Source organism: Anastrepha ludens, chromosome 5 (assembly GCF_028408465.1).
Source record: "Anastrepha ludens isolate Willacy chromosome 5, idAnaLude1.1, whole genome shotgun sequence".
Lineage (NCBI taxonomy): Eukaryota > Metazoa > Arthropoda > Insecta > Diptera > Tephritidae > Anastrepha > Anastrepha ludens.
Window position 1 is genome coordinate 109,648,563 of NC_071501.1, and position 25,501 is coordinate 109,674,063.

The 25,501-nt window shown below is 37.8% G+C and overlaps 2 protein-coding genes and 1 long non-coding RNA gene across 4 annotated transcripts in view; all 3 read right to left on the reverse strand.

Annotated features, from left to right (window-relative positions):
* Window positions 1-7,797: 7,797 nt before the first annotated feature.
* On the reverse strand, window positions 7,798-8,514 carry LOC128863289 (uncharacterized). 2 transcript variants are annotated; one of them, XM_054102395.1, is made up of 2 exons: window positions 8,239-8,514; window positions 7,798-8,208 (listed from the first exon to the last, which is right to left on the reverse strand). In XM_054102395.1, exons 1-2 carry the CDS (start codon window positions 8,435-8,437, stop codon window positions 7,940-7,942), a joined length of 468 nt encoding a protein of 155 aa, XP_053958370.1. In that variant the 5' UTR covers window positions 8,438-8,514; the 3' UTR covers window positions 7,798-7,939. The 2 variants fall into 2 exon arrangements, with proteins under 2 accessions (XP_053958370.1, XP_053958369.1); XM_054102394.1 differs by having other exon boundaries at window positions 7,798-8,513.
* Window positions 8,515-11,267: 2,753 nt separating this feature from the next.
* LOC128864527 (uncharacterized) overlaps window positions 11,268-25,501 on the reverse strand; it is a 54,894-nt gene continuing 40,660 nt past the window's right edge. The window contains exon 3 of the long non-coding RNA XR_008454706.1: window positions 11,268-11,347. This is a non-coding gene — a long non-coding RNA (uncharacterized LOC128864527). The remainder of the gene's footprint in view (window positions 11,348-25,501) is intronic.
* LOC128864526 (uncharacterized) lies at window positions 19,208-19,709 on the reverse strand. The gene has a single exon (XM_054104227.1). The coding sequence runs from the start codon at window positions 19,606-19,608 to the stop codon at window positions 19,342-19,344; it is 267 nt and encodes an 88-aa protein (XP_053960202.1). The 5' UTR covers window positions 19,609-19,709; the 3' UTR covers window positions 19,208-19,341.

Below are 25,501 nucleotides of genomic sequence, written 5' to 3' on the forward strand. Positions count from 1 at the left end.
TTTTTCGTCTCGCACCAGTGGATTTTCTGCCAAGATTGTGTGATGTCACACCTTTGGACTTTTATTTGAGAGGGAATGTAAAATATGGCTGACACTGAGAAGAAAGGGAGTTCTCGCGAAGATAATCCGCCTCATCAAAGCCCTCTACGAGATCTCCGAATTGGCAGTGCTGCACAAACGCGAGATCAGCGATCCATTCGCTACCAACGCAGGCATAACGGAAGATTGTTGTCCCCTGTCGCTCTTTTTCTTCGCCATCGTCCTTGATGACCCTGCCCAAGAAAGGCATCGCTTCGGAGTTTCACCAGACATCTTGAGGATCTGGACTTCGCCGATGACATCTGCCTCCTCTCTCACAAACTCTCTGGCATGCAAGTGAAGGCGGACAAACGAAAGGCGCTGGCACGCACCGTTAAACTGGAGGTTAACATCGCTAAGACCAAGGCTATGAGAGTTAACCACAGTAACACAAGGCAGATATTGGTGGAATATGTCGGAAGCTTCTGCTACCTCGGCTGCATCATCACGGCAGATGGTCGAGCAGATGAAGACGTCAACTACAGGCTAATGCATACAGAATGCATACAAATATTCGACTCATGCGTGAAGTCCGTATTGTTGTACGGAAGCGAAATATGGCTGGTCTCTAACACCATCACACAGAGGCTGCAATCTTCCGCCAACAAATGCCTCCGCATCATCTGCAGAATATTCTCGCCGAACACGATCAGTAACGACGCACTGTGGAGATTAACAAATGAGGAACCCATCCTCTGGTAAATCAAATGCAGAAAGTGACGATGGATAGGTCACTCGTTGAGAAAACTACCAGATAGCATCACGAGAATGGTACTGGACTGGAATCTGCAAGGGAGCAGAAGTCGCGGTCGACCAAGAAACACTTGGAGAAGGTCGATGTTGCGCGAACTAGCAGATGCCGACACCTCATCTGACGCTGCAAAAACAACAGCACAGAACCGTGTACGAAGGAAGAGTCTTGTCGAGGCCCTAGGCCCCCGAGAAGAGTGAACAAGAAAAGAAATGTTTAAAAAATAAATGTCATGAATGGTTCTACACAAAAATAATAAAGATTGCCCAATCAGTTTGAATTTTCGTTGTTTCATGTCAATGTACAATCCGATACCTCTAAATTGATCACTCTTTACATACCTGCTCTAACCGCTATTTGTTCGTACCCCCACTGCTTTTTCTCATATAAAAAAAGTAAATAAAAAATCCAGTAGTAGTTTATATTGCAACAAAAACCTGTTTAACCCATAGTTTCAAAATTTGTAGAAAATTGTTCAAAACTGCAACAAAAGTCTAGAGTTTAAGAAATTTTATAGCCCCTTTAGAATTCATAACATAAGCGAATCACTTCAAGCTTTCAAGATACCATAAAATACCGCTGATTTTTGACAATTCTTTTCCGGTGAGGTGTCGGTGGAGAGTGCCTTCCATATAAAGAACTTCGAGCTTCATAGAGGCATGGATTAATTGGTAGTGGTTGAAGCAAGTACGGATATTGAAATACGTCATAATTTCCAAAGGACAGGAACTTTGCATATCCTAGTTTTTTTTTAACCTCTATTTCAACTTAAAATATTTACAATTTTTCTTTCTTTTTGGGTTTCAATAATATTTAGAAGCTAATACCACTAAATACATTGATTTACAAAATAAACTCGTTATTTAATTATATATTATATTTATTCGTCCTTATTCATAGAAGTGTGAACTTTTCAAATTTGCAGGTCAGTTCGTCGTTTGCGCTTAAGCCTCCTCGTCTCGATTTCCTCTTTCAATGGAAGTTGCCGAATTTCCCTGTTAGAATGTTCTAGTAGTTGATTTGTGTGTCTTAAGTTGTTGTTGCGTATTTCTTCATGAACCTTTTTTACTTTAAGGTCTCGATGGATATTATCATTTAATATACATATACCATTCTGCTTTTGATATTATACGAAGTATCTTATTTTGCGTTTGTCGTATAGTTTTTATTTTTTTGTATTACTTGCAGTTCCCCAAAGCTCTGAGCCATATTTCCATATTGGTGTTATGATTACTTTGTATTGTATATTAGTATCTTATTTTCTAGTGACAGCGTTGAATTTTTCCCAAAAGCCAATGAAGTTTTTTAAACTTAGTCTTGATTTCGCGTCGTTTTTGTCCAATGTGTAACTTCCAATTAAATAAATTTATTGTCTGTAATCATATCCAAGTATTTTGCCTTTTTCTCATGCTGGATTTGTTTATTCTTTATGAATATTGGATTGTATTGTTTTTTTCTCTTGTTAGTGTATGTAACGTGGGCGGATTTATCTTCGTTTATTTTAACTCCCCATTTCTCGAACCATTGAAAGGTGTTGTCGAATAATTCCTGAAGTTTATAAGCAGCCATCCTTGGATCTTTGTTTGATTCTAGCAAGACAGTGTCATCTGCAAATGTTGCTGTTAGAGAGATCTTCGTTAAAGGTGTAGGGATATCAGCTGTATAAAGAAGGTAAAGAAGCGGCCCAAGGACACTACCTTGCGGCATACCTGCTTCCATTGTTAGTATATCAGAATACTTATCTTCGAGTTTTGCATAAAATTGTCTTCCAGTTACATATATAGCTTTTTATTAATTTGCAGTAGTCTGTTGGTAAATAAGTTAGGAGTTTTTGTAGAAGTCCTACATGCCATACTATGTAAAAAGCTTTGGCTACGTCGAGATATAGGTACTGCTTCACACGTTCGTTTTTTCTCGTTGTCTTCAAAAATTGTGTTTGTAACTCTGTGAGCTTGTTGGATGGTGGAATGTTTTTGCCTGAATCCGAATTGGTGGCAAGGTATTATTTTTTCTTCTTGTATGATGGCCTCGATTCTGTCAAAAAGTAACTTTTCAAGACTTTTTGATAATACCGGCAGTAGACTTATAGGTCTGTACGAAGTTACCTGCGTAGGATCTTTGCATGGTTTTGGTATTGCAATAATTTGAGCAATTTTCCATACTTTTGGAAAATATTTCAAGTTTAAGATTTGATTAAACAAGTTCCCTATATAGATAAGACCCTTGCCTGGGAGTTCTCTTAAAATTTTTCCAGTTATTTGGCCGTATCCAGGCGATTTCTTTGGATCAGTTCTATTACATATGCATTGTTTTATTTCTTCTAAAGTAACATTTTCCGGTTTTCATAGATATTTTTTTGCGTGGCTTGGGGAAAGGTTTACATTAGGAGTATTGCTGGTGAAAGTACAATACTTTTGAAGTGTTTTACGTGAACTTCAGCCTTGTCAAGATTTGTTCTAGCCAGCTACCATCAAGTTTTCTGAGAGGTGGTTTGTATACAATTTTATTTTCAATTTCGTTTGTAGCTTTCCATAGTGCATAGTTTGTCGTTATACCGGATCCATGATTTTCGATGCGTCTCTTAAGTTTCTTATTTTTATGGTCGAATAACATTTATTTGATTTCCTTTGTAGCTGCGTTCAGCTTGCATTTGTCAAGTGGCAGCCTTGTTATTTGCCAACGTTCACGTAAGCGGTTTTTGATTTTGATTTTTTTTTTGGATGTGTGCCCACATACGAACTGAAGCCGGTGTGCTGAAATTCTAACCTCTTCTATTGATAATGTGGAAAGAAGGGGATTGCTGCGGCACCTGTTTCAGCGGAGCACCTAGAAGACTTAGATTTTGCGGCCAATACAGTTCTGCTTTCTCAGCACAGATCAGACATGCAAAGCAAACTGAACGATCTTGTAAGACAACGTTTTCACAGCAGTCGGTTCTACGTCACCGAAACGACCCGAATTTATATCCGGCCAAGGACTGTCACTCCAGCAGCATTCCCCGTCTGTAAGTAGGGTGAGTGTTTATGCTGCTACAACAACCACAATGACATCTTGTAAGACAATCTCACAATGCTGGACTAAACGTCAATGTAAAGAAAACAAAATATTTGCCGATATGTGCGAATGACGCGCCTTTCAATGTTAAGGACCACAACAATGACAAAGTGAGCGGCTTTCAATATCTTGGAATACCTTTTTTCAAAAGTCCGCCATTTTGTTATTTTTAACCTACCAGAATGACAACCCTACAGAATAGTAATCGGTTTAACTTTTTCGTTTCAGATGTCCTGAAGAGCCAAAATCCTGTTGACAAGCCACCTATCTTTTTTTTAAGACGCTTACTTTGGTGCCGCCCTACTACAAAAAAAATATGTCAAAAAAAAATTGTTTTTGTATACTATTTAATGTCAATAATAATATACTATAAAATCAAAACGATCGCATTTTATTTCCTTAAAAAAAAAATTCCTCAAAAATATCTATAAAAAATAAGTATTTGACCAGACTACTTACTATGTTACCTTCATACGGGTCATATTTTGAAGGAGATAAAATAAATTTGCCTAAAATTTAACTCTGTTTTGTTTTATTTAAACATTCCCGGTACTTTCTGGTCATAGGGTAGATTTGTAGATAAAAAATTTTGTTACCCAGTGATAATGCAGATTTTTTGTTGGGCAACCAGTGGGCGAAATTGTACTCCTAGTTGCCTACACCTCAAGAATGTATCTATGTGGAAGTGATGTTGGCCTACTATTGAGCTAAATACCCAGGTATTTTGCCTGATGCCAGCTTGAGGTATTTGGTAGTGATTTAAAGTTACTGGAGGACATTCAGTCTTAGCGGAGTGTGAAAATAATTGATTTGGCTTTTATACGCCACATAATCAACCAGGTACTAACTTTGTCGAAGTTGTGCTACAGTAGAGATGAAGCAATGGAGACAAGATCATTTTTGGTCATTAAAGTCGTATCGCCCGCTTATGTAGCTGAGTGCGTGGTTTTTGTCATGTATAGATCGCAGCCTGTGCCAGAAGGAAAGAACCGATTGCTTTCTTGTAACTTCAAGATATATTTCGTTCTCCTTTTTGCTGCTTAATAGTCCCACTCAAGGGCTACGACGCCAGTGCTAACTCAGGTTAGTGCAGTTCGACACTTTCCCGTAAACGCAACCAAACAAAAATGAGTGAGAAGTACGTGAAGCGTTTCGAGGGGATATTTTTTTTCACGCATTCGAAAGGGCCGAAAATATCTTACGCCACGGCTGCAAAAGTAATTCAAAAATCAAAAAAGTTTGTTGTGATGTGGAATCTTCGGTATAAGGTGTACAAAAATGTTGATAAATTTCCGAGCGCGGCTTGAAGCGAGTGACGACTAAAAAGTAGGGTAAAGTGATCGTCCAACTTTTTAAGCGGGACCCTTCTTTGTGACTACGCCACGCACAATCAGTTCAGTCGAACGTTGACTGAAGGAGGCGAACATATCCTACCGTCCTACATCATCAGAACCACTGCTCTCAGAAAAACACTTTGAGAAACAACAAAACAAGAAAATGGCGTCACAGTATTGGGCTGGCCTTCCCAGTCCCCAGGTGCCAAGCCAGTCCATGATTTAGAGCAACTCGTGCGTCAAGTTCGCAAAATATAGTCCTTTTTGTCGACGAGCTAGGCAGGAAAGCTGGTTCAGCCAAGCTATACTCGACAACGATGAAGACTACATGGCTTATTGAGTCATTGCGACTCGTAGTTTTGTATATACTTTCATGAAAAAAAAAATTAAATATATCTATATCTTTTATACTTCATGAATAATTGCGATTCCTTTTTTCTGACACAGACTACAGGACCGGTTTGAGAGGAACGCCTGCTTCAATTTCGTGATGCCTAGTAACTTCTTTATTAATTTTCACAAGAAAATGTCTAGTCTCTAGGTAGGATTTAAGCACCTTTTAATAGCAGTGAGGCAGATTCATTTTGAGTTTGTATAATAGGCCTTCATGTCAGACTTTATCAAATGCTTGTGCTAAGTCAAAAAGACAATTGCGTAATATCCTCTCTTTCCAAGCGCTTTTCTGGCAAAGTTATAGACAGAATTGACCTACTCAATGGTCTAATGGTTTTCTGCGCGTATGCTGATTCTCTAATGACCGGTAAACACAGCTATGAGTTTGTTAATTAAGTGAAATGGAGTCCCACTGGAGAGAATCATCCGCCAATTCTACTGGTGCCACGGGGTTTTCGAAATAGCGCACGAAAAAATCGTTTCTATGCTTCCCTGAGAAATAAGTTGTGCAATTCTCCTTTAACAACAGTCAGCGGGGTGCCGATGGCGGAGTAGGAGGTGTCTCAGACCAATCCAATCCCCTTCCTGGCTTTTAATTTCGCTCTATGTTCTTGGAACCCAGATCAGAGATATTTTATTTTATTTTTTTTGCACTCAAAAGAGATTTGGTATCCTCCTTACAGGAGCTCACTAGTTTCGATGTGTACCATGGCATCGTCAGAGCTTTGATGGCAGCTAGACTACCGGAAAAATGTGAATACCCTCCTCGTTTCCACGTTCCCTAAGCATTTTACATGCCAGCAGGATCGCAGAGACTTCTGTCCGAAAAATACTACAGTATTCGGCAATTTTTAGAACAAAGATAAATTGGCTGATTAAGAGAAAACCCCTACTCCGACTACCGAGTCTATCTTGGAGCCATCAGGGAAGACAGGGTTACCAGCTTCGGTGCAGGTTTTCTCCTCGTTACAATCCTGCCTACTTTCAAAGATTGCCCTGGCACGGCCCTCAAACTCCAGTTTTCGTATAGAGATCTGTCCGAAATTCAGAGAATTACGGTGTTAACTGCCCAAAAATGCTACCTTGTCCTTTGAGAGATTGCCTCCAGAGGCCAACCTTCTTTAATTTGATTGCACTTTGAGCAGCGATGGAAATAACGTAAAAGTTGAAGGGAAGTAAGTGCAAACCGACATTCAGGGGACAAGCACTGGGACAACTTCTAGATGCTACGGTGATGCCAATGCATGCATGCACGCGCCACAGTTCAGTGATGTTATAGCCCTTCCAAAGAGCTTCCCACCACATCAGGTGTCCGTCCATATGTTCAGCTTGACAGAACCACTACTTTGTACATCTAAAGCACGACCTTTGGCTTGAGTGTCTCCATTTCGCATTATGTAGATATGCAGGATTAGAAAACTGGCCTTATTTTCCCAATTTTCAGTGTGTCCAAAGGTGTTTAATGTCAAGTATCACTCCAAGATAGTTAAAGTAGAGGTTTATAATTTCTGGTAAATAGCACTAGCTCCGTTTTGTCATAGTTCACTCAGGGGCCGAAACTAGCAGCCCAGCGACTGAGTACAACCAATGACCTTTTAACAAATTTCTCACCGAGTGAAACGGTCCAGATACTAATAGGACTACGTCATCGGCGTATGCTACTACCTCTACCCCACCCCCCTTTAAAGGAGTTAGGACTTCGTCAATTGCTACTAGATATAGAGAGACGTGAGGGCACCACCCTACACACGAATCTAGTGATTCTGGCCCTCCCGTCACATCATTAGTTTCCATACAGCCTAGCAAGGTCGATCTCCAGAGGCATATTGTTCCCTCTGGTCTATTTGGTGCAGTGACAATTAACTCAGACCTAATATTATTGCAAGCGCCCTCTATGCCCATGAAGGCCGCAAGAGTTAATTTTTTTTCACTCATATAGATCTCTTCGTAGTCCCTACTACTTCAGGTAGGTCTTTTTCAACTAAGGTATGCATTTTATCAGTATAGTAAACTCATTTCTTTGTCGAGCTTTTAACAATATGGCTTCCATGTAATTCTATTTTCATTATTTCATTATTTAAGTCACGTAGAGCTGCAGAACTCACATAATCAGCATGTCTCCGCACAATACACGTAGTCTTCAAAATGTGTAGTCTTTGATCCAACACAGAAAAAAATTCAAATAAATATTATATTAAATTTAAATTTTTTATTATTTTTTTTTCTTGTCACTTTTTTTTCTCTTTGTATCTTTGCTTAAAACTTTATACATAAATCACATTAGCTAAAAAATGTTGGGCAGTTCGAGATGAGTGTGGTGTGTGTTATTCTAGAATGCGGAGCCGGCTGAGGCACTAGCCTGAGCGTTTGCATTAGAGTGTGCGCCACCAAAGCCTCCAGCTTGAGCCTTTGCACTGGCATTGGCATTGGCATTGGCATTATCACCACCATACGCGTTGGAGCTCGCCTGTGCGTTGGCATTGGCACTACCGCCTCCGTAGACACCAGGACCACCATGGCCGCCTCCATGACCGCCTGCATGACCGCCTGGGCCACCGGGAATAAATCCACCAGAACCACCATGACCACCAAGACCACCTTGGCCGCCTCCATGACCGCCTGGACCACCTGGACCACCGGGAATAAATCCACCAGAACCACCATGACCACCATGACCGCCACGGTGACCCTGAGGACCTCCGAAGCCGCCTCCGCCACCACTAGCTGACGCATTAGCACCGGCATCAGCTCCAGCATTACCACCAAAGCCGTGTGGGAAGGCACAAGCCACTCCCAAAGTAGCAACAAGTACGATTAATAACTTCATGATTTGATTTGATTTCGATGCTGGATTCTGGATGCAAGTCGTTATAACTAACCACACAACAAAACTAATTTCTCACCGGCTTGCGACGCTGATTTTATAGCAAACGAGGAGTGCAAAAACAGCTACTCAAATGATGATAGTTGGCTATGTGTGGAGTCGATTACCGCCGGCTACCTGCTGTCAGCGGGATGCTAAATGCAAAGTCAACACCAACAATTAGGGGTGTTTGCGGGAAGTGAGAGAATCACAGATGTTCTAAGGCTTGAGAGTGCGCTCAAAGAGCTGAGCAACAAATACAACTGCTTTTTTTCGCGAGAAAGCCCGAGTCATTGTTGTGCTTCACTGCTACAAGCTCAAGGAGAAAAAAATGTACCAAGTTTCATATAGAAAATATACCATATGCATATGCATACAGACATATTCTTAAATGCATACATACCTACATACATACAGACAGACAAAATGAAATAAACTCCTCATCGCAACTAATTGAAAACGTTTTAGAAATCGCCCAAGCCAATCGATCGCTGTTATATTCAAATTACCACTAATTTCATACATAAAATAAATACATATTTACATATAAATATGTACGTATGTATGTCCAGCACGTATCTGTTTAAAAATTAGCATTTCTTTTATTTAATCAGTAAACGATTTAAGTTTAGATTTCTTTCGTCATGGATTTCTCTGCGCGTAAATAACTTATGCCCACTGTCAGTTGTAGAAAGAAAAATTATAAGCACAAAAATAAATAACAAAATAAAGCATAGAAAATAAAATACAGCTAAAATTAAAAACAGAAACATTTATTCATATTTTTTTCTACTCTTGTCAACACGAAACTCATTAATTGGCGAATTTTTCTTAATAGTTTTGTTGCTTAACACTTTTTGTTGCCTAACAGTTTTTGTTGTTTTGCTAAACGTTATTATCCAATAACATTTAATTAAAATTTCTTGTCATTCTGGTCTACAAAATTATACAAAGCTACCCTTTTTTCGCATTCTTAATGAGTTCCTATGCAAAGCATCTGCGTTTCGTATTTTCGTGGAACCGGTTCTCGCAAAATACTTATAAAATACATTAAGAACGAAAATTAATTAATTTACAAGAATTGATTTAATTACTTAGCTACAATAAAAACAAATAGTTCGAGTCTCGTTTGAAGCGTCGAAAGAAGAGACAGCGGAGAAAAGGAGAAAAAGCTCGACCGATCTGTGCTGTCACTTTGCTTGAACTCCTGCCTGGTTTTATACTACTTACTTCGTGACTGAACTGCTACTGGTGTGCAATGGGCTTAGGTGGAAGTTGCAGATTTGGATTTCGTATAAATTGCTTTATAAAAGGTTACTCAATGTTTAATTTTGAAAATAAACGAATAATTAGAAAGGAAATGCTTTTCTCCACATGCGAAGTGTGAGCATTCAATGAAGCCTGATCAATTTAGAAGTATCGGATTTTAAATTGATATAATAAAGGGTGGTTAAATTTCAAGGGCCGATATTCAATGTAAACCATACCTAAACGTCGAGCTGTTTTCTGCATCTCATTTGAGATTTTTCAATTTCAGACTAAGGCAATTCGAACTATGGAAAGATACATAATCGAGCAACGCGTTAAAGTTATTCAGGCTTATTATGAAAAAGGGCGTTCAAATCAAAATGCATATCGCGCACTTCGTGAAGAAAATCATCTTCAGTGATGAGGCACATTTTCACCTCAGTGGATTCGTCAATAAGCAGAATTGCCGCATTTGGGCGAATGATAGTCGAAGAGTGATTGCCGAAAAACCAATGCACCCACAAAGAGTGACAGTTTGGTGCGGTTTATGGGCCGGCGGCATCATTGGGCCGTATTTTTTCCAAAATGAGGCCGGTCAGACAGTTGCTGTGAATAGTGTTCGCTATCGTGAGATGATAACGAACTTTTTATGACCCGAATTGGAAGATATGGATGTGTACGATATGTGGTTTCAACAGGACGGCAGGACGGTGCCACTTGTCACACAGCTAAGGAAACAATGGCTCTTTTGCGCAAAAAATTTGATGGCCGAATAATCTCACGTCGCGGCGATGTCAATTGGCCGCCAAGATCATGTGATTTAACACCGTTGGACTTCTTTCTTTGGGGTTATTTGAAAGAAAAGGTGTACGTCGATAAGCCAGCAACAATTCAAGAGCTAAAGGATGAGATAATTCGGCACATTAACGGCATAGAACCTCGATTATGCCTCAGGGTCATCGAAAATTTTGACCATCGGATGGAGTTGTGCCGCCGAGACCGCGGCGGCTATTTGACCGATATTTTGTTCCATCCGTAATTGAACTATACCAATATTATCATAATAAAGAGAAATGATAATAATTTCTTGTAAAAAATGTATTTTATGCAAAATCAACACCGGCCTTTGAAACTTAACCACCCTTTACAGGGAATCCCTAAATTAACTGTACAATCTTCATTATATTTGTGTAGAACCATTCTTGACATTTATTTCTTAAAGATAATGACTTGCAAATGTTGGTCGCAACTGCGCCGTAATTCCGCCATCCGTAAACGCCAATTTTGAATAACTCGCTAGAGGACTTCGGTGGTCGGTATCTCGTGAATAACTTTAATAATGTTGGCTTGCTATGTCTCAATCGAAGCTGGTTTATCCACAAAGTGTTAAGACTTTACTTAAGGGGGTATTCAAGCCTAAAGGCCCGAACTTCGAGCATTTTTTGACGGTGAATAAAAAAAAGCTATTTTTACTATCCTTTTTTTACCATTTATTTATTTATATATTAAGATCACACAAAATGAATTAAAAATAAGTAAATTTTCATGGAATTATGCGTTCTTGAAATGGAAGGGGGAAACAAAAGGCAGAGTCCTCGTCAACACGATTTCTACCCTTGTGGTCATCTGAAAAAAAAGGATGACAAACTCTTAGTTAATATGAATGTCATTATCGTATGACGCAGAAAAAAACGGAGAAAATTTTTTTTTCATAAAATGGCGGCTACTCAAAAATTGAGGTCGATTTTTCCCTAATTTTTAAGCTTTCTCGAATTGTTTACACATATTAAAAAATTTAAATTTCTAGTTTTTCGTGCGTCATCCGATAGAGATATATTTAAAGAATATTCACGATAAACTTCAAGCAAATCGGTTGATTAGAACTTGAGATATCGTGCCCACCGTATCGAAAGAAATAGTTTCGAGAGAAACAAGTTTAAAGTTCCACTCCAACCAGTCCAGCTGTCGCGTCACTAAAATAGTTGTAACTTTGAAAGTAATTCGAATTTTGAAAAATCCTTTTAGGGAGATATTTTTGAATACTTAAACTATCGATTTTTTTAAATTTCTAGACTAGAATACCCCCTTAAGCCCACAAATAAAAGTCCAAAAGTGTGATTGGTGGCCAATTCACTGGTCCGAGACAAGAAACTACGCAATAAGTCCATTGTTTCACGGTCTGTATGAAGTCAATTGCTTTGAAGATCACGGGCTTCAATTTTCGGCATCTAAAAGTCGTTTACTACGACGCTACAGCGTACGCCATTCACTGTTACATTGGCCCCAGCCTGGTCTATGAAGAAATATTGGCCGATGACTCCTCCAGCCCATAGGCTTCACTAAACAGTTGTTTTGAATGGATGTAACCAATAAGTCAAAAATGGACCTCATCACTGAACAGTTCTGTCCACCAGAAGTTGGGCTGAGCGCGCAATGAACACTTTTCACAGAGCGTTGATTTTCGTAATACTATCTCACGATTTATTGTTGAGACGTAAGTTTTTCCTTGATGCAATGAATACTGAAAAAACTTATATATTTTGATTGACAGTAGTCACGCGTGATCTGTCAAAAACCCCTATTGCAAAAACTACCTCCAATCTGATCACCCTTTTGATTAGGTTAGGTTGAAGTGGTTTTCACTGGGTTAAAATGGTAAATCTACATCTGGAGAGACCAGGACAATGGCACTGGAAGTATGAGATGTTGTTGCTGTAGCAATTTACTAACCCCTGCCAGTGCTGTATAGTAATCGATCGTCTTCGTCTGGCTCATCTAACGGTAGACCCAGAAAACGTGCTGTTTCGACCAGTTTGGTTCCAGAGCGTGAAAGGTGCTAGATGAGCATAATTAATAGGTCATGTGAATAAGTATATAGTTAGTCTCGTGTGGTGAGCTCTCACATGCGGAACATATATTAGTTATGTCGGGGTCCACTCTTTCTGAGAAGGAGTTTAAAATAAATAAATAATAGGTGCGTACACTTCCGTTAAGTATTTGGCCGCGCTCCTCCTCCAATGTGGTGTGCGTCTGGATGTTGTTCCACAAATGGAGGGAGCTACAGTTTTAAGCTGCCTCCAAACACCAAGTATTTTTTTATGAGGAGATTTTTCATGGCACAAATACACTCGGAGGTTTCCCATTGTCTGTCGAGGGGCGACCTGCGAAGCCTTCGGTTGCCTCAGAGTTATTTCCTTCTTTCATCGGAGAAATGTTAAGCCCAACAATAGAGCGTAACGGTAGAGCAATGAAATATTTAAAGAAGTGTTGCACAATGAATCTCGTTCGTGTGTTCGAGAAAGCCGAGCAGACGTTCAAGATTATTGAGAAAATGGTAATCTGGATCATTCTGCCCGTCAGTTACGTACTCGTGCGATTGCATAGTCTCTAGGAATTGGAATGCAGAGAGAGAAGAGGAATGCAGAGAGAGAAGAGGAGTGCATTGTGGATGTGATCAAAAAATATTTTTTTTTAAATCACAATAAAATACTTCAAACGCAAGAATGATAGAAAGAAGATTGCGCCCATCAGAGAGTACGTGACGTCACGTTTTTCCGAGTTGTGCAGTATTGCCAACCATTTGCTCTTCGCAATAAATTTAGTGCTTTTTTATACCGAAAATGCAAAAATTTTGAAGTTTGGTGTTTGTTTCTTTTTTTCATTTAAAACTACCGAAACTCTAAGTTAAAAAAAAATTTATTATTATACAAAAGAAGGTTAAAAAACGTCACTCTGAGAAGATTTTAGTGCTAATGAGAATTAGTTGGTTCTTATAATATTTGGTATTTTGAAAGTGTGAATTTAATTTCTTGCTCCTTTTAAGGTTATGCAAGAATATTAAATGTTCCTCTATCAACTTAAAACCATACAGGTGTAATAGTTTCTTCCGGCCATCAATCCTAAGTGGGACATAGGGCATCAAGAGGTGTATTCATTGTAAAAATAAGCCACAAAATACCAGAAAATACTAAGAAACCATACTGACCTTTTTACAAAAAGAGTACCTTATCTAGTTACATAACCTCAAATTTAGCAAATAAGTCGTTCCCTTAACAAAAGAATCAATTAAATTGTACATAAGCATAACACATTTATTTAAAAAAAAAACGCACGTTCTAAAGACAATTTGTCACGCACACAGAGTTCTTTAAGTGATTCAAACAAAAATTTGGTGTTTTATTTTCTTTAAATGGGCATTTTAGTGCGTTTTTATATCCAAAGCTAGGCAACACTGCGGTAGGGAGCGAGAGATTTGACTGCCGAAAGCAGAAGAACACCAACAACACTTGGAATCGCGGGTAATGCCACCAGATGTTAAAAGAAAGTATCTCTAAAAAAAACTGAGTGAATTATTTAACTAATTATGAAAAAATGTATCTTCTTATATATAAAAATGGAGACGTTTTTTTGTGTTCGTTAGTCGCCGATTCACGCCTAAACGCATTCACCGATTTCAATCAAACCTTCACAGATCATTGGTATTGGTCCATAGATGGTTTATGTGAAGTTTTAAAGAAATCGGTAAAAGTATGCGTGCGTTGTATAAGTGTGAAAAATACAATATTTGCGTGTTTCCCTTATACGGACATTACGTATACGGAATGAGAATACACGCAAATGAATAGAATATACACAGGCATGAATAACATTGTATCGATGTCGAGTGACGTATGCGACTGTATTATTCGTAGCGCAATAATTGTCATCTCTTTTCTTTCCTTTTTATGCATGCGTGACACGGCATCAAAGCACATTGTTTTTTTTTTAAACTGGAAAAATATTTTGAGCTTCATTTGAACGTTTAATGATTTAAATAAAATAAAAATTCGTTAAATATATTTGATTCCATTAATAACCATCAGCCTGTATTTTTCGAAGTTCAAAGTTGTTGGATAAATATTGAAGCGTTTACTTAAATTAAATGTTAAATAAAATAAATAAATAAATAATTGGCGCGTACACTTCTGTTAGGTGTTTGGCCGAGCTCCTCCTCCTATTTGTGGTGTGCGTTTTGATGTTGTTCCACAAATGGAGGGACCTACAGTTTCAAGCCGACTCCGAACGGCAGATATTTTTATGATGAGCTTTTGCATGGCAGGAATACACTCGGAGGTTTGCCATTGCCTGCCGAGGGGCGACCGCTATTAGAAAAACGTTTTTATAAATTTTGCTTTCACCGAGATTCGAACCAACGACCTCTCTGTGAATTCCGAATGGTAATCACGCACCAACCCATTCGGCTACGGCGGCCGCCGTAAATACATATATATAAATGCGCAAATGTAAAAGTTTAGATGGATTTAAAATATACGAAATTATTCAGCGGTTGAATCCATACATTTTTTGAAATCCATCAATATGGGTCGACAGTCGCCATAAATGTTCTTTTAAAAAATAAAATGTGTTAATTTGATGGTAGCTCGAGTATTAAGATCAGGTTTCTATTAGTATAACTTTGTTCAAGGGTTTGCGTAATTTTTTTTGTGGTGAAAGTCTAAAACCTGAAAAGAAAACGCGAAAGCCGACGAGCAAAATGTAAAAAATAAATCCTCCTGTATGTATATATACTCGAAAAAGTTATGCTAAAACTTTTTTTATGCATTTAGGTAGACAATTTCATATGGGCAAACGTACTTTTACGAGATAAATGCCTAAAAGCAGGTATAACTAAAATAGCGCTCTCAGGGATTGCTGCAAGTATATTAACAAAGGTAGTGGCATGGCTGTTTTTGGAGTTGCAGAGAACCGAAATGATGAAATAACTCAATACCAAATGGGCAGGTACATTAGTAGTAACGAGGCAGTTTGGCGAATTTTGTTTTTCTCCATTCATGACCGTAGTCCAGCTGTTATTCATTTAGCAGTTCATTTGGAAAATGGACAGCGTGTGTATTTTACTGTTGATAATGCTCAGACAATTGTAGAGCGACCGCCATCAACCACATTAATTTATTTTTTTAAATTATGTGAAAGAGATCAATTTGCTAAAACACTGCTTAATTCACAAGTACCAACATATTACACATGGGAAAGACGTAAAAGAGGAAAACCTGTTGATGGTTATCCTGGTGTTTTTGAAAGTGACGCCGTAGGACGACTTTATACAGTGCATCCTAGCGAGGCTGAATGTTTTTATTTGGGTATTTTATTAATTAATGTTCGTGGACCAACGTCTTTTTTGAATTTGAAAAGAGTTAATGGGCGCCTCTGTCAAACTTACCGGCGAGCATGTGAAGAATTGCATGTACTTGAAGATGATAATCATTGGGATGCAACACTTGCAGATGCATCCGCAACAGGTACACCGCATCAAATACGGACATTATTTTCAATTATTGTGCAACATGTTTTCCATCTCATATTGAAGATATGTGCTTAGCAGTTGCAAATAAATTATTGTCACAATTAGGTTTACCACCTCCTAATCGAGCAATGCATGACGTATTTAATCAAGATATACAACGTGAACAACAATACGATATAAATGATCTTAACACATTTATAAATTTGAATCTGCCGAAATTGAATATAGAACAAAAACATGCATATGACACTATGATGCAAGCTATACAAAACAAAAGTGGAGGAATGTTTTTTTAGATGCGCCGGTAAAACGTTTTTGATTTCGTTGTTATTAGCGACTGTAAGATCACCAAACAATATAGCATTAGCGCTTGCATCGTCTGGAATAGCTGCTACATTATTAAATGGTGGCCGTACAGCGCATTCCGCACTTAAATTACCATTCAATATGCAAAGTAATGAAAATCCAACATGTAACATTTCAAAAAATTCTGGAATGGGAAGAGTTTTGCAACAATGCAAATTAATTGTGTGGGATGAATGTACAGTGGCACATAAAAAATCAGTGGAAGCATTGGATAGAACTTTGAAAGGTTTACGTAATAATCAAGAAATATTTGGTGGCGCTTTAATATTATTGCCTGGTGATTTTCGTCAAACTTTGCGAGTAATTCCCCGTTCAACACCAGCAGATGAATTAAAAGCATGTTTAAAGACATCCATTTATGGAGACACGTAAAAACTTTGACTTTGAAAATAAATCTGCGAGTTTATTTGCAAAATTATGCATCGGCTGACGAATTTTCAAGACAACTTCTGAAGATAGGAAATGGACAAATTCCTATTGATGCTGCTACTGGCTTAATCACTTTGCCACATAATTTTTGTAATTTCGCACACACAAAACAACAATTAGTTTCAAGTGTTTTTCCAAATATTGCGCAAAATTATCAAAATCACAATTGGTTAGCTGAAAGGCAATACTGGCTGCGAAAAATAAGGATGTTGGTCAATTGAATGCGAATATTTTAAATGATGTGCCTGGTGAGATTGTAACATTTAAATCAATTGATACAGTTATAAATCAAGATGACGCTGTAAATTATCCAACAGAATTTTTAAATTCCTTGGACTTACCTGGACTGCCGGCTCATCGCTTACAATTGAAAGTTGGTGCACCAATTATTTTGCTTAGAAATTTAAATCAGCCACGATTGTGTAACGGAACAAGATAAGCAGTCAAAAAGGTCAAGAAGAATCGTATTAAAGCAACAATTTTAAAAGAAAATTCAAAGGTGAAGACGTTTTGATTCCGCGTATTCCGCTGATTCCACCAGATTTAGCTTTTGACTTCAAAAGATTGCAATTTCCACTACGTCTTGCATTTGCAATGACAATAAACAAAGCACAAGGACAATCGCTGGAATTATGCGGAATTGACTTAGAATATCCATGCTTCTCCCACGGACAATTATATGTATCATGTTCACGCGTAGGAAAGCCATCAGTTCTGTTTATTTATACCACAACTCAGAGCAAAACAAAAAATGTAGTTTACGAAAAGGCTTTGTGTTAGTTTAAGTTTAAAATTAACATTCATTTTATATTGTAAAAAAGAATAAATACACATAGCGTGAATTTAAGTCGAGTGTTAATTATTCATTTCTAATTCTGATATGCCTAGCGAAGCAGGCAGAGGGTCCGCTAGTATTTTATAAAATTATAAACATTACATTTTAATTAGAACAGTCTAGAAAAATATCATGAAGAAAGAACTAAAACTCTGAGTTTAAATAACAAAAAAAATGCTAAATCAAGTTACGAAAATGGTAATCTGGCCATACTGGTGCTAAAATCCGAGTTACGTGATTTGTCAAATTCGCTGAGAGCAAAGTAAGGGGACCACAATATGCGCCATCTCATTATTTTTCCATCATGCTTCAAACCGACAGTCTCCTTTTCTCTTATTTAATAGCCACACCTGGTTTTATCGTTTATCTACCAACATTTCCTTTAGTTGTAAATAAAGTTATAATGACTCTACTATCCTCTTAGCAGCATATCTCACCAATCCAACTTTCCATTATCTTGTTGACAGTTTTTTGATTCTAACTTACAACTGATTTGAGCCATATTTACCTTTTTGCCATCTAAATCCTTTTTTTCCATAAACTTCGGGTGTCCTCGAGGCTCGCAAATAAATGCAGACATAGCAGTGAAAATGGCCACAAGTGGCTTCGTGTTTTCATCAGTTGAAAAGCTAATTGTCAAATCATTGTAGATATGAAATAAATGAGCACAATTCCGCTAGCAAAACTCCCGTGACGTAACAGCCAAAGTGACTCTCACCATTTTGCGTCGGATGGCCAAACCTTGTATTTCAAACGACCCTCGCATAAATCTAAACAGGTCTAGACCGATGAAAGCCGTCGACATGTTTAGCAATAGTTCAGTGATTATTCTTGTTATTTAGTCTAAATATTTGCGTTGATCTGCCATAGGGAACTGAAATCAGAAACGATGACTTAAGTGGAAGTAACTTACAAAATTAAGAAACTGAGAGAGAGAAAGAGAGAGGGCACAAAAAACTCTACCAATCCATAAACGGCGGTTGTAGTCGAATGGATTGGAGCGCAGCTACGATTCGGGAGTCGAATCTCCGTTCATGAGCATCAAATAATAGGAAAAACTTTTTCTAATAGTGATCGCCACTCGGCAGGCAATGGCAAATCTCAGAGTGTATTTCTGTCATCAAAAAGCTTCTAACTGTAACTGAAAACCTTTCGCCATTCGGAGTCGGCTTAAAACTGTAGATTCCCTCATTTTTGGAACAACATCCAGACGTCTGCAACAAATGGGAGGAGGAGCTCGGCCAAACGTCAAACAAAAGTGTACGCGCGAATTATTTTTTTATATTTTTTAATCCATAATCCATAACTAAAGAAGTGCTCTTCTGTGTTTTAGTTGCAATCTGCACATTTATAATATTCTTTCCACATTTTTAAGTATTTCAAATCTGAATATTTCTGAATAATTGCAAAATAGGCATCTGTTGTCGCGACACTTAAAGATAAAAGCGTGAATTTGATTTCAATTTGATTAGAAACATTTGTTTAAATACCTCTTCAATGGCTTTCAAGTTAAATGAAACACACAACAAGGTTTTATTTATATATTTCCACTTAACTTTTATTGAAAATAGTATAAAAAAGAAATGGCACTTTTACACCAGCGCAACACTTAGGCATACACCTTACATCTTATCTAAATTAGTTAACAAATAATTTTTTAAACTACGTTCGCCTCGCTGGCAGCACTTAGCGACCGAACGCAAGCCCACCAAAGCCCGGACCACCATAACCACCGCCAAAGCCTCCTGGAACACCACCAAAGCCTCCTGGGCCACCGCCAAAGCCTCCTGGTCGACCGCCAAAGCCTCCAAAGCCACCTGGAAAGCCAAAGCCTCCATAGCCACCTGGACCGCCAAAGCCTCCAAAGCCTCCTGGACGACCGCCAAAGCCACCGAATTGCGGCATCGCCGTAGCAGCCGCGATCAAAAGCGCCAAAACTAATAAAACTTTCATGATATTAAACTCTTGTCTGAAGGATATTTCTTAAAAAAAATAGTGATACGTTTAAGTTACGAACGCGGGTCGATGTCTTTCCAATTCACACTAATGCCAAGTCAAAGCTATGCGGAAATTTATACTCAAGCGAAGTCGCTGGCCGAATTAAACACAAACGCTGGCGGCCACTATGGTGAGAAGATTTTGCGATCTATGCCAATACTACTTCGCGTAATATTTCGACGCACATATGGATCAACAACAACACACGCGTGCTCAGTACACACGCACAGTCAGCATGGAGAAATGCATCACCCTGTGTTCGGCAAAAAACAAAAAGTGCTCGCTGACTGGCGATCACCAACGGCAAGAAAGTATTTCACTACTACTAATACTACCACAGCAAACCGCAAAGGAATGGAGATCAAAATGGCAAAGAGTAGCAGCAAGCACAAACAACTACACGCATTCATACATATTTATATGCTCCACTACCAGCACGCATGTCTGTTGATCGCAAAATATAATATAAACGATCGTGATTAATCGATGGGGAAATCTCCCCAAAAAACGGGTAAGAAAAAAACCGTCGTGTTTTCTAATCAATGCTAAACAAAAATATTTACTTTTTATATGGAAAACTAAAAAACAATAAACTAAAAAATATATATAAAAAAACTGCCACATTTTGGTGGTTAATATTAAGTTGACTCGGCGCAGGCGTATAGGCAATGGAATTTATTTTCAATATTTGCAATATTTACATTTCTCATTCTACTATTCTAGTCATCGTTTGTTTAGAATTCGGGTTTACCCAACGCTTACGAAACCCCAAAACAGACAATTCAAGAGCAAATTACAAATTTGGAAAGAACTAAACTAAATTTTAACACTAGAACTACCGACCGCTCAAAATAGCCGGTTGTGTGAATTGCTCGCAAGATTTTCTCTCTAAATTTTACGATGAAGATTATTTTGACTTCCGTATTTAAAACATACTTGTTGCTTTCCATTTCAATTCAACCGGGCTATTCGGGTCATGTTCTTCGATTTCGATGTAACTCAAATATGTTGCTCTCTGGTCTAAATAATGAGACACGTATTTTTTTGTTCGCCCGAAAATTTTTTTTTCAAGATTTATCGGCAATTTTGTTTTTCGGCTCAAAATCGATTTTTTCTAATTATATAAGAAACATTTTTTTTTAAATGAACCGATTTTAATAATTCTGGGTTCAAAATGATCGTCATTACTTGCACGAGCGACTTCATTTAGAACCAATTGCAAAAAGGTAGCTGAAAATTTTTTATTTAGCAAATCTTATAGAATGAAAAAAATACGTGTCTCATTATTTAGACCAGAGAGCAACATATTTGAGTTACATCGAAATCGAAGAACATGACCCGAATAGCCCGGTTGAATTGAAATGGAAAGCATCACTTATATATATACATACTATATACATAATATATATAAACATACTATACCTGTAAACATATATTCCAACCGGTGAAATTGACCGCTCCTTATTTTTAACATATTCGGTATATACGTATAGAGGGTGGTTAAGTTTCAAGGGCCGGTGTTGATTTTGAATAAAATACAATTTTTTTTGCAAATTATTATCATTTTTCTTTATTATGACAATACTGGTATGGTTCAATTACGCGTCGAACAAAATATCGGCCAAATGGCCGCCTCGGCCTCGGCGGCACACCTCCATCCGATGGTCCAAATTTTCGATGACGCTGGGGCATAATTGAGGTTCTATGCCGTTAGTGTGCCGAATTATCTCATCCTTTAGCTCTTGAATTGTTACTGGCTTATCGACGTATACATTTTCTTTCAAATAACCCCAAGTCCAACGGTTTCAAATCACAAGGTCTTGGCGGCCAATCGCGACGTGAGATTATTCGGCCATCAAGTTTTTCGCGCAAAAGAGCCCTGGTTTCGTTAGCTGTGTGACAAGTGGCACCGTCCTGCTGAAACCACATATCGTCCACATCCATATCTTCCAATTCCGGCCATAAAAAGTTCGTTATCCCCTCACGATAGCGAATACTATTCACAGTAACTGCCTGTTCGGCCTCATTTTGGAAAAAATACGGCCCAATAATGCCGCCGACCCATAAACCGCACCAAACCGTCACTCTTTGTGGGTGCATTGCTTTCTCGGCAATCACTCGCGGTAATTCTGCTTATTCACGAATCCACTGAGGTGAAAATGTGCCTCATCACTGAAGACGATTTTCTTCGAAAAATGGTCATTCACTATTGCCATTTCCTGCCACCATTCTGACAATTGACGACACTTGAAATGCTCAAGAAGTTTTAGTTCTTGAGTCAATTGCACCTCGTAAGATTGTAAATGCAAGTCTTTATGCATAATGTTCATCAATGACGAGCGTGAGAGATCCAATTGTTGGGCACGACGACGAGTTGCGGTGGACGGGTCTTCAATATTTTCTGCAGTTCGAGCTGTACGAGCATGCACTGGTGTTTTCACATCTCCTACAGACCCAGTTTGCTCAAACTTTTGCACAATTTTTCCGATTGTACGCTCATTTGGACGATTAAATTGACCGAAAAAATCACGAAGTGCGCGATATGCATTTTGATTTGAACGCCCGTTTTCATAATAAGCCTGAATAACTTTAACGCATTGCTCGATTGTGTATCTTTCCATAGTTCAAATTGAGTAAGTCCGAAATTGAAAAATATTAAATGAAATGTAGAAAGAAACTTGACGTTTAGGTGTGGTTCACATTCAACATCGGCCCTTGAAATTTAATCACCCTTTATATAATTGGCGCGTACACTCTTTTTGGGTGTTTGGCCAAGCTCCTCCTCCAATTTGTGGCGTGCGTCTTGATGTTGTTCCACACAAATGGAGGGGCCTACAGTCAAGCCGACTCCGAATGGCAAATATTTTTTATGTGGAGCTTTTCCATGGCAGAAATACGCTAGGGGTGACCGCTGTTAGAAAAAAACTTTTTCTTAATTTTGGTGCTCCACCGAGATTCGAACCTACGTTCTCTCTGTAAATTTCTAAGAGTCGTCACACACCAACCCATTCGGCTACGGGGGCCGCCGTATGAGATATGAATATGAAAATAAATTTAAAAACTTCCCAGGAACTATTTCAAGCGGCCATTACGTCGACGGCGAATCAAAAGTCCTAGAAAATGTAATTGCAGTTTTTCTCCACATTTTCAGAGTTTATCATTTTGTGACGCATTTATATTTTCTTATTTGTATTTCTTGTATATTTGAAATCCACACAGCACTCAGTCATTTCCTTATTGGCAGTTGTTGTATACAGTCGAAATACGAGCGATTGAGGGAAGTGTAGTTGAATATATTTCTTTCATTTTAAAATTAAAGTAAATTGTGTAAATTTTTGTTATAATAAGCGAATATTTTTATCCATTTATAAAATTTTACCCTAAAAATGCCGAGATGTCTGAAATTATCCATACTTTTAGAGAGCATAAAAAATACAAGGAAAAATGTTTCCGATATTGGCGAAGGTGATTTTGATACTGAAAATGGACTTGCACTTGTTTCTGACGATAAATCAGAAATGTAGGAAGAGCGTATTTCCTCAGACAGCTAATAGATCGGGAAGATTGTCGTGATCTTCGGATGAGAGTGGCCGTCAGGAAAATGAAATTGTTGTTGACGAAACTAACTGAATTAGCATAAAAGTAGGGAACGATTCCAGGATGGAGATCCAGAAATACTATTTTCGAAGGATTAACTGGACTTGCAGGATATACAAAACGAAATACAATGAAGCGCACTTTAAGTAATGCCTTTTTATTGGTAATCACAACGCAGTGGACGCCCAAATGAGTGCAGTGGACGTCCACCTGAAAACATCTTAAAAAATCCACAAAACCATTTTGAATGATGGAAAAATGAATTTGCGTGAGTTAGCTGACATCGTAAAGATATAAAAAAAAAGTATTGGCTTTATATTGCCTGAGCATTTAACCATGAGAAAACTTAGTTCAAAGTGGGTATCGCGTTTACCCACTGTTTTGTTTCATTCATCAAGCAACGCCCCGTATCTCAAGTCAATCAAAACAATGGCAAAACTATATGAATTGAACTTCGAATTGCTCCCACATCCACCGTATTCGCCAGATTTGGCTCCCAGCTACGACTACTAGCTGTTCGCAGGCTTAAAAAAAATGAGCGCCTGTAAGAAATTCACTCGAATGAAGAGGTTATCGCTGAAAATGAAGCCTTTGAGGATTTTGAGGCAAAAGTTAAATCGTCCTACCAAAGTGATATTGCAATGTGAGAGTGGCGCTGAAATGATTGCGTTGCTCTTGATGGAAATTACGTTGATGAATAAAGCTGATTTTAGACAAAAACAAAAACGTGTTTTCTTTGTTAGGCCTGTGACTTTTCAGCCCATGCCAGCAATATTAGAAGGAAATATATTTTATTTTATTTTATTTTATTTTATTTAAAGCTATTCTTTTAATTTTTATATTTTCCCAACTAATTTTCGCGGCGGTCAAAGTGACTAGTTTGATAGAAAAATGAATAATTATAACAACTGTTGCTAGTTCTAGTGTTAAAATGAAAATAATTCTGAAAAACAGAATTTTCACAGTTTTTGAAAACAAAGCATACCTGCTGCTCCATCTCTGACTACTTTACGATTGATTCTTATATGAAATTATCTCTTAATTAATCAGCCTATCGTACGATTAACCAATTTTGCAAAATGGCGCTGTAGCATACAAGCAGTGGAGCCCGTAAGGGTAAAAATAAAGATTTCTATCACTCCAAATAATTTTGTTTTATTTAAGTATTAAGTTAGTTTTGATGTTCTTTTTTTAAATGGACAGATGCCTATGACGTGCTGGATGTTTTCGGTGGCACCCAAGTTACAAACTGTGCTGGCAATCCTGCCAGCTAATGCATTCTTAAGGGGTCTCGCATTAACGTTAAGGGGTTAAGTGGGTTTGAAAACTTCAAAAAATCGATTTTTTTTGTCTCATTAAATAGTACAACATGTTTAAAATACTCTCCTAAAATTTTAAGTCGATCCGAATAAAATTCTAAGAGATAGACCCTTCAGAAGTTCCGCCCATTAGGCCACGCCAGTTGAGCGCTTCAAAACTCCATTTTTTAAGTCGGTGGACACGATATCTCGAAAAGTTATCAAGCGATTTAGTTCAAATATTGTACAAATCTTTGATATAATATCTAGTTATTGAATGAAGGATTAATTTTTTTTCTAATGACAACTATTTTTTTTGAGCCAATGTATGTCGAAAATTTCACTAAAAAATGTGTTTTTTGGTTTAAAGCCTGTCAAAAATTCAAATTTTGTTTTTTTTTTCCTTCGTACAACAACGAGATTTATCCATGTACTAACGAAATCCGTTTGGTTTTTGGTTCTAGATGAACCAACAAATGAGTTATGCTGTCCACGGCAAGAGCTTTTTTTTTTAGACGTCAAGGAAGATGAGGTTCCAACGGCTGAGTTTTCGAAATTTTTAAATAAAAATTTCACGAAATACTGTTTATCTATGTATCTTAGATATAGTGCATTGTTTAAATAAAATATATGATTGTATGTACTAAAAAAAATAGTCAAAATCTTCTTTCTTTCAACCACCTAACTCCTTAAGAATTCCTCCTCTTGCACGAAAAATTAAGCAATAGCTAAAGGTTTCCATCATTCAAAATCATCTTTTTTTATTTAGTAATAAAGTTATTCAAAAACTACAATAGATTGAGGATTAATTTTCCGCCCCCTTGTATTTTAATCACTTCTCGTTAGTTTCATAGGCATGAATTTGATTTGGAGCGACAAAAGACATTATTTTAGATGTAAAAAATTTGGTAATTATAAATATGAAAATACTCTGACAGCAAACAAACAAAATT

Bases quoted from the DNA above. Each gene is read 5' to 3' on its own strand.
- LOC128864526 (XM_054104227.1), bottom strand. From the start codon at position 19,608: ATGAAAGTTTTATTAGTTTTGGCGCTTTTGATCGCGGCTGCTACGGCG.
- LOC128863289 (XM_054102394.1), bottom strand. From the start codon at position 8,437: ATGAAGTTATTAATCGTACTTGTTGCTACTTTGGGAGTGGCTTGTGCC.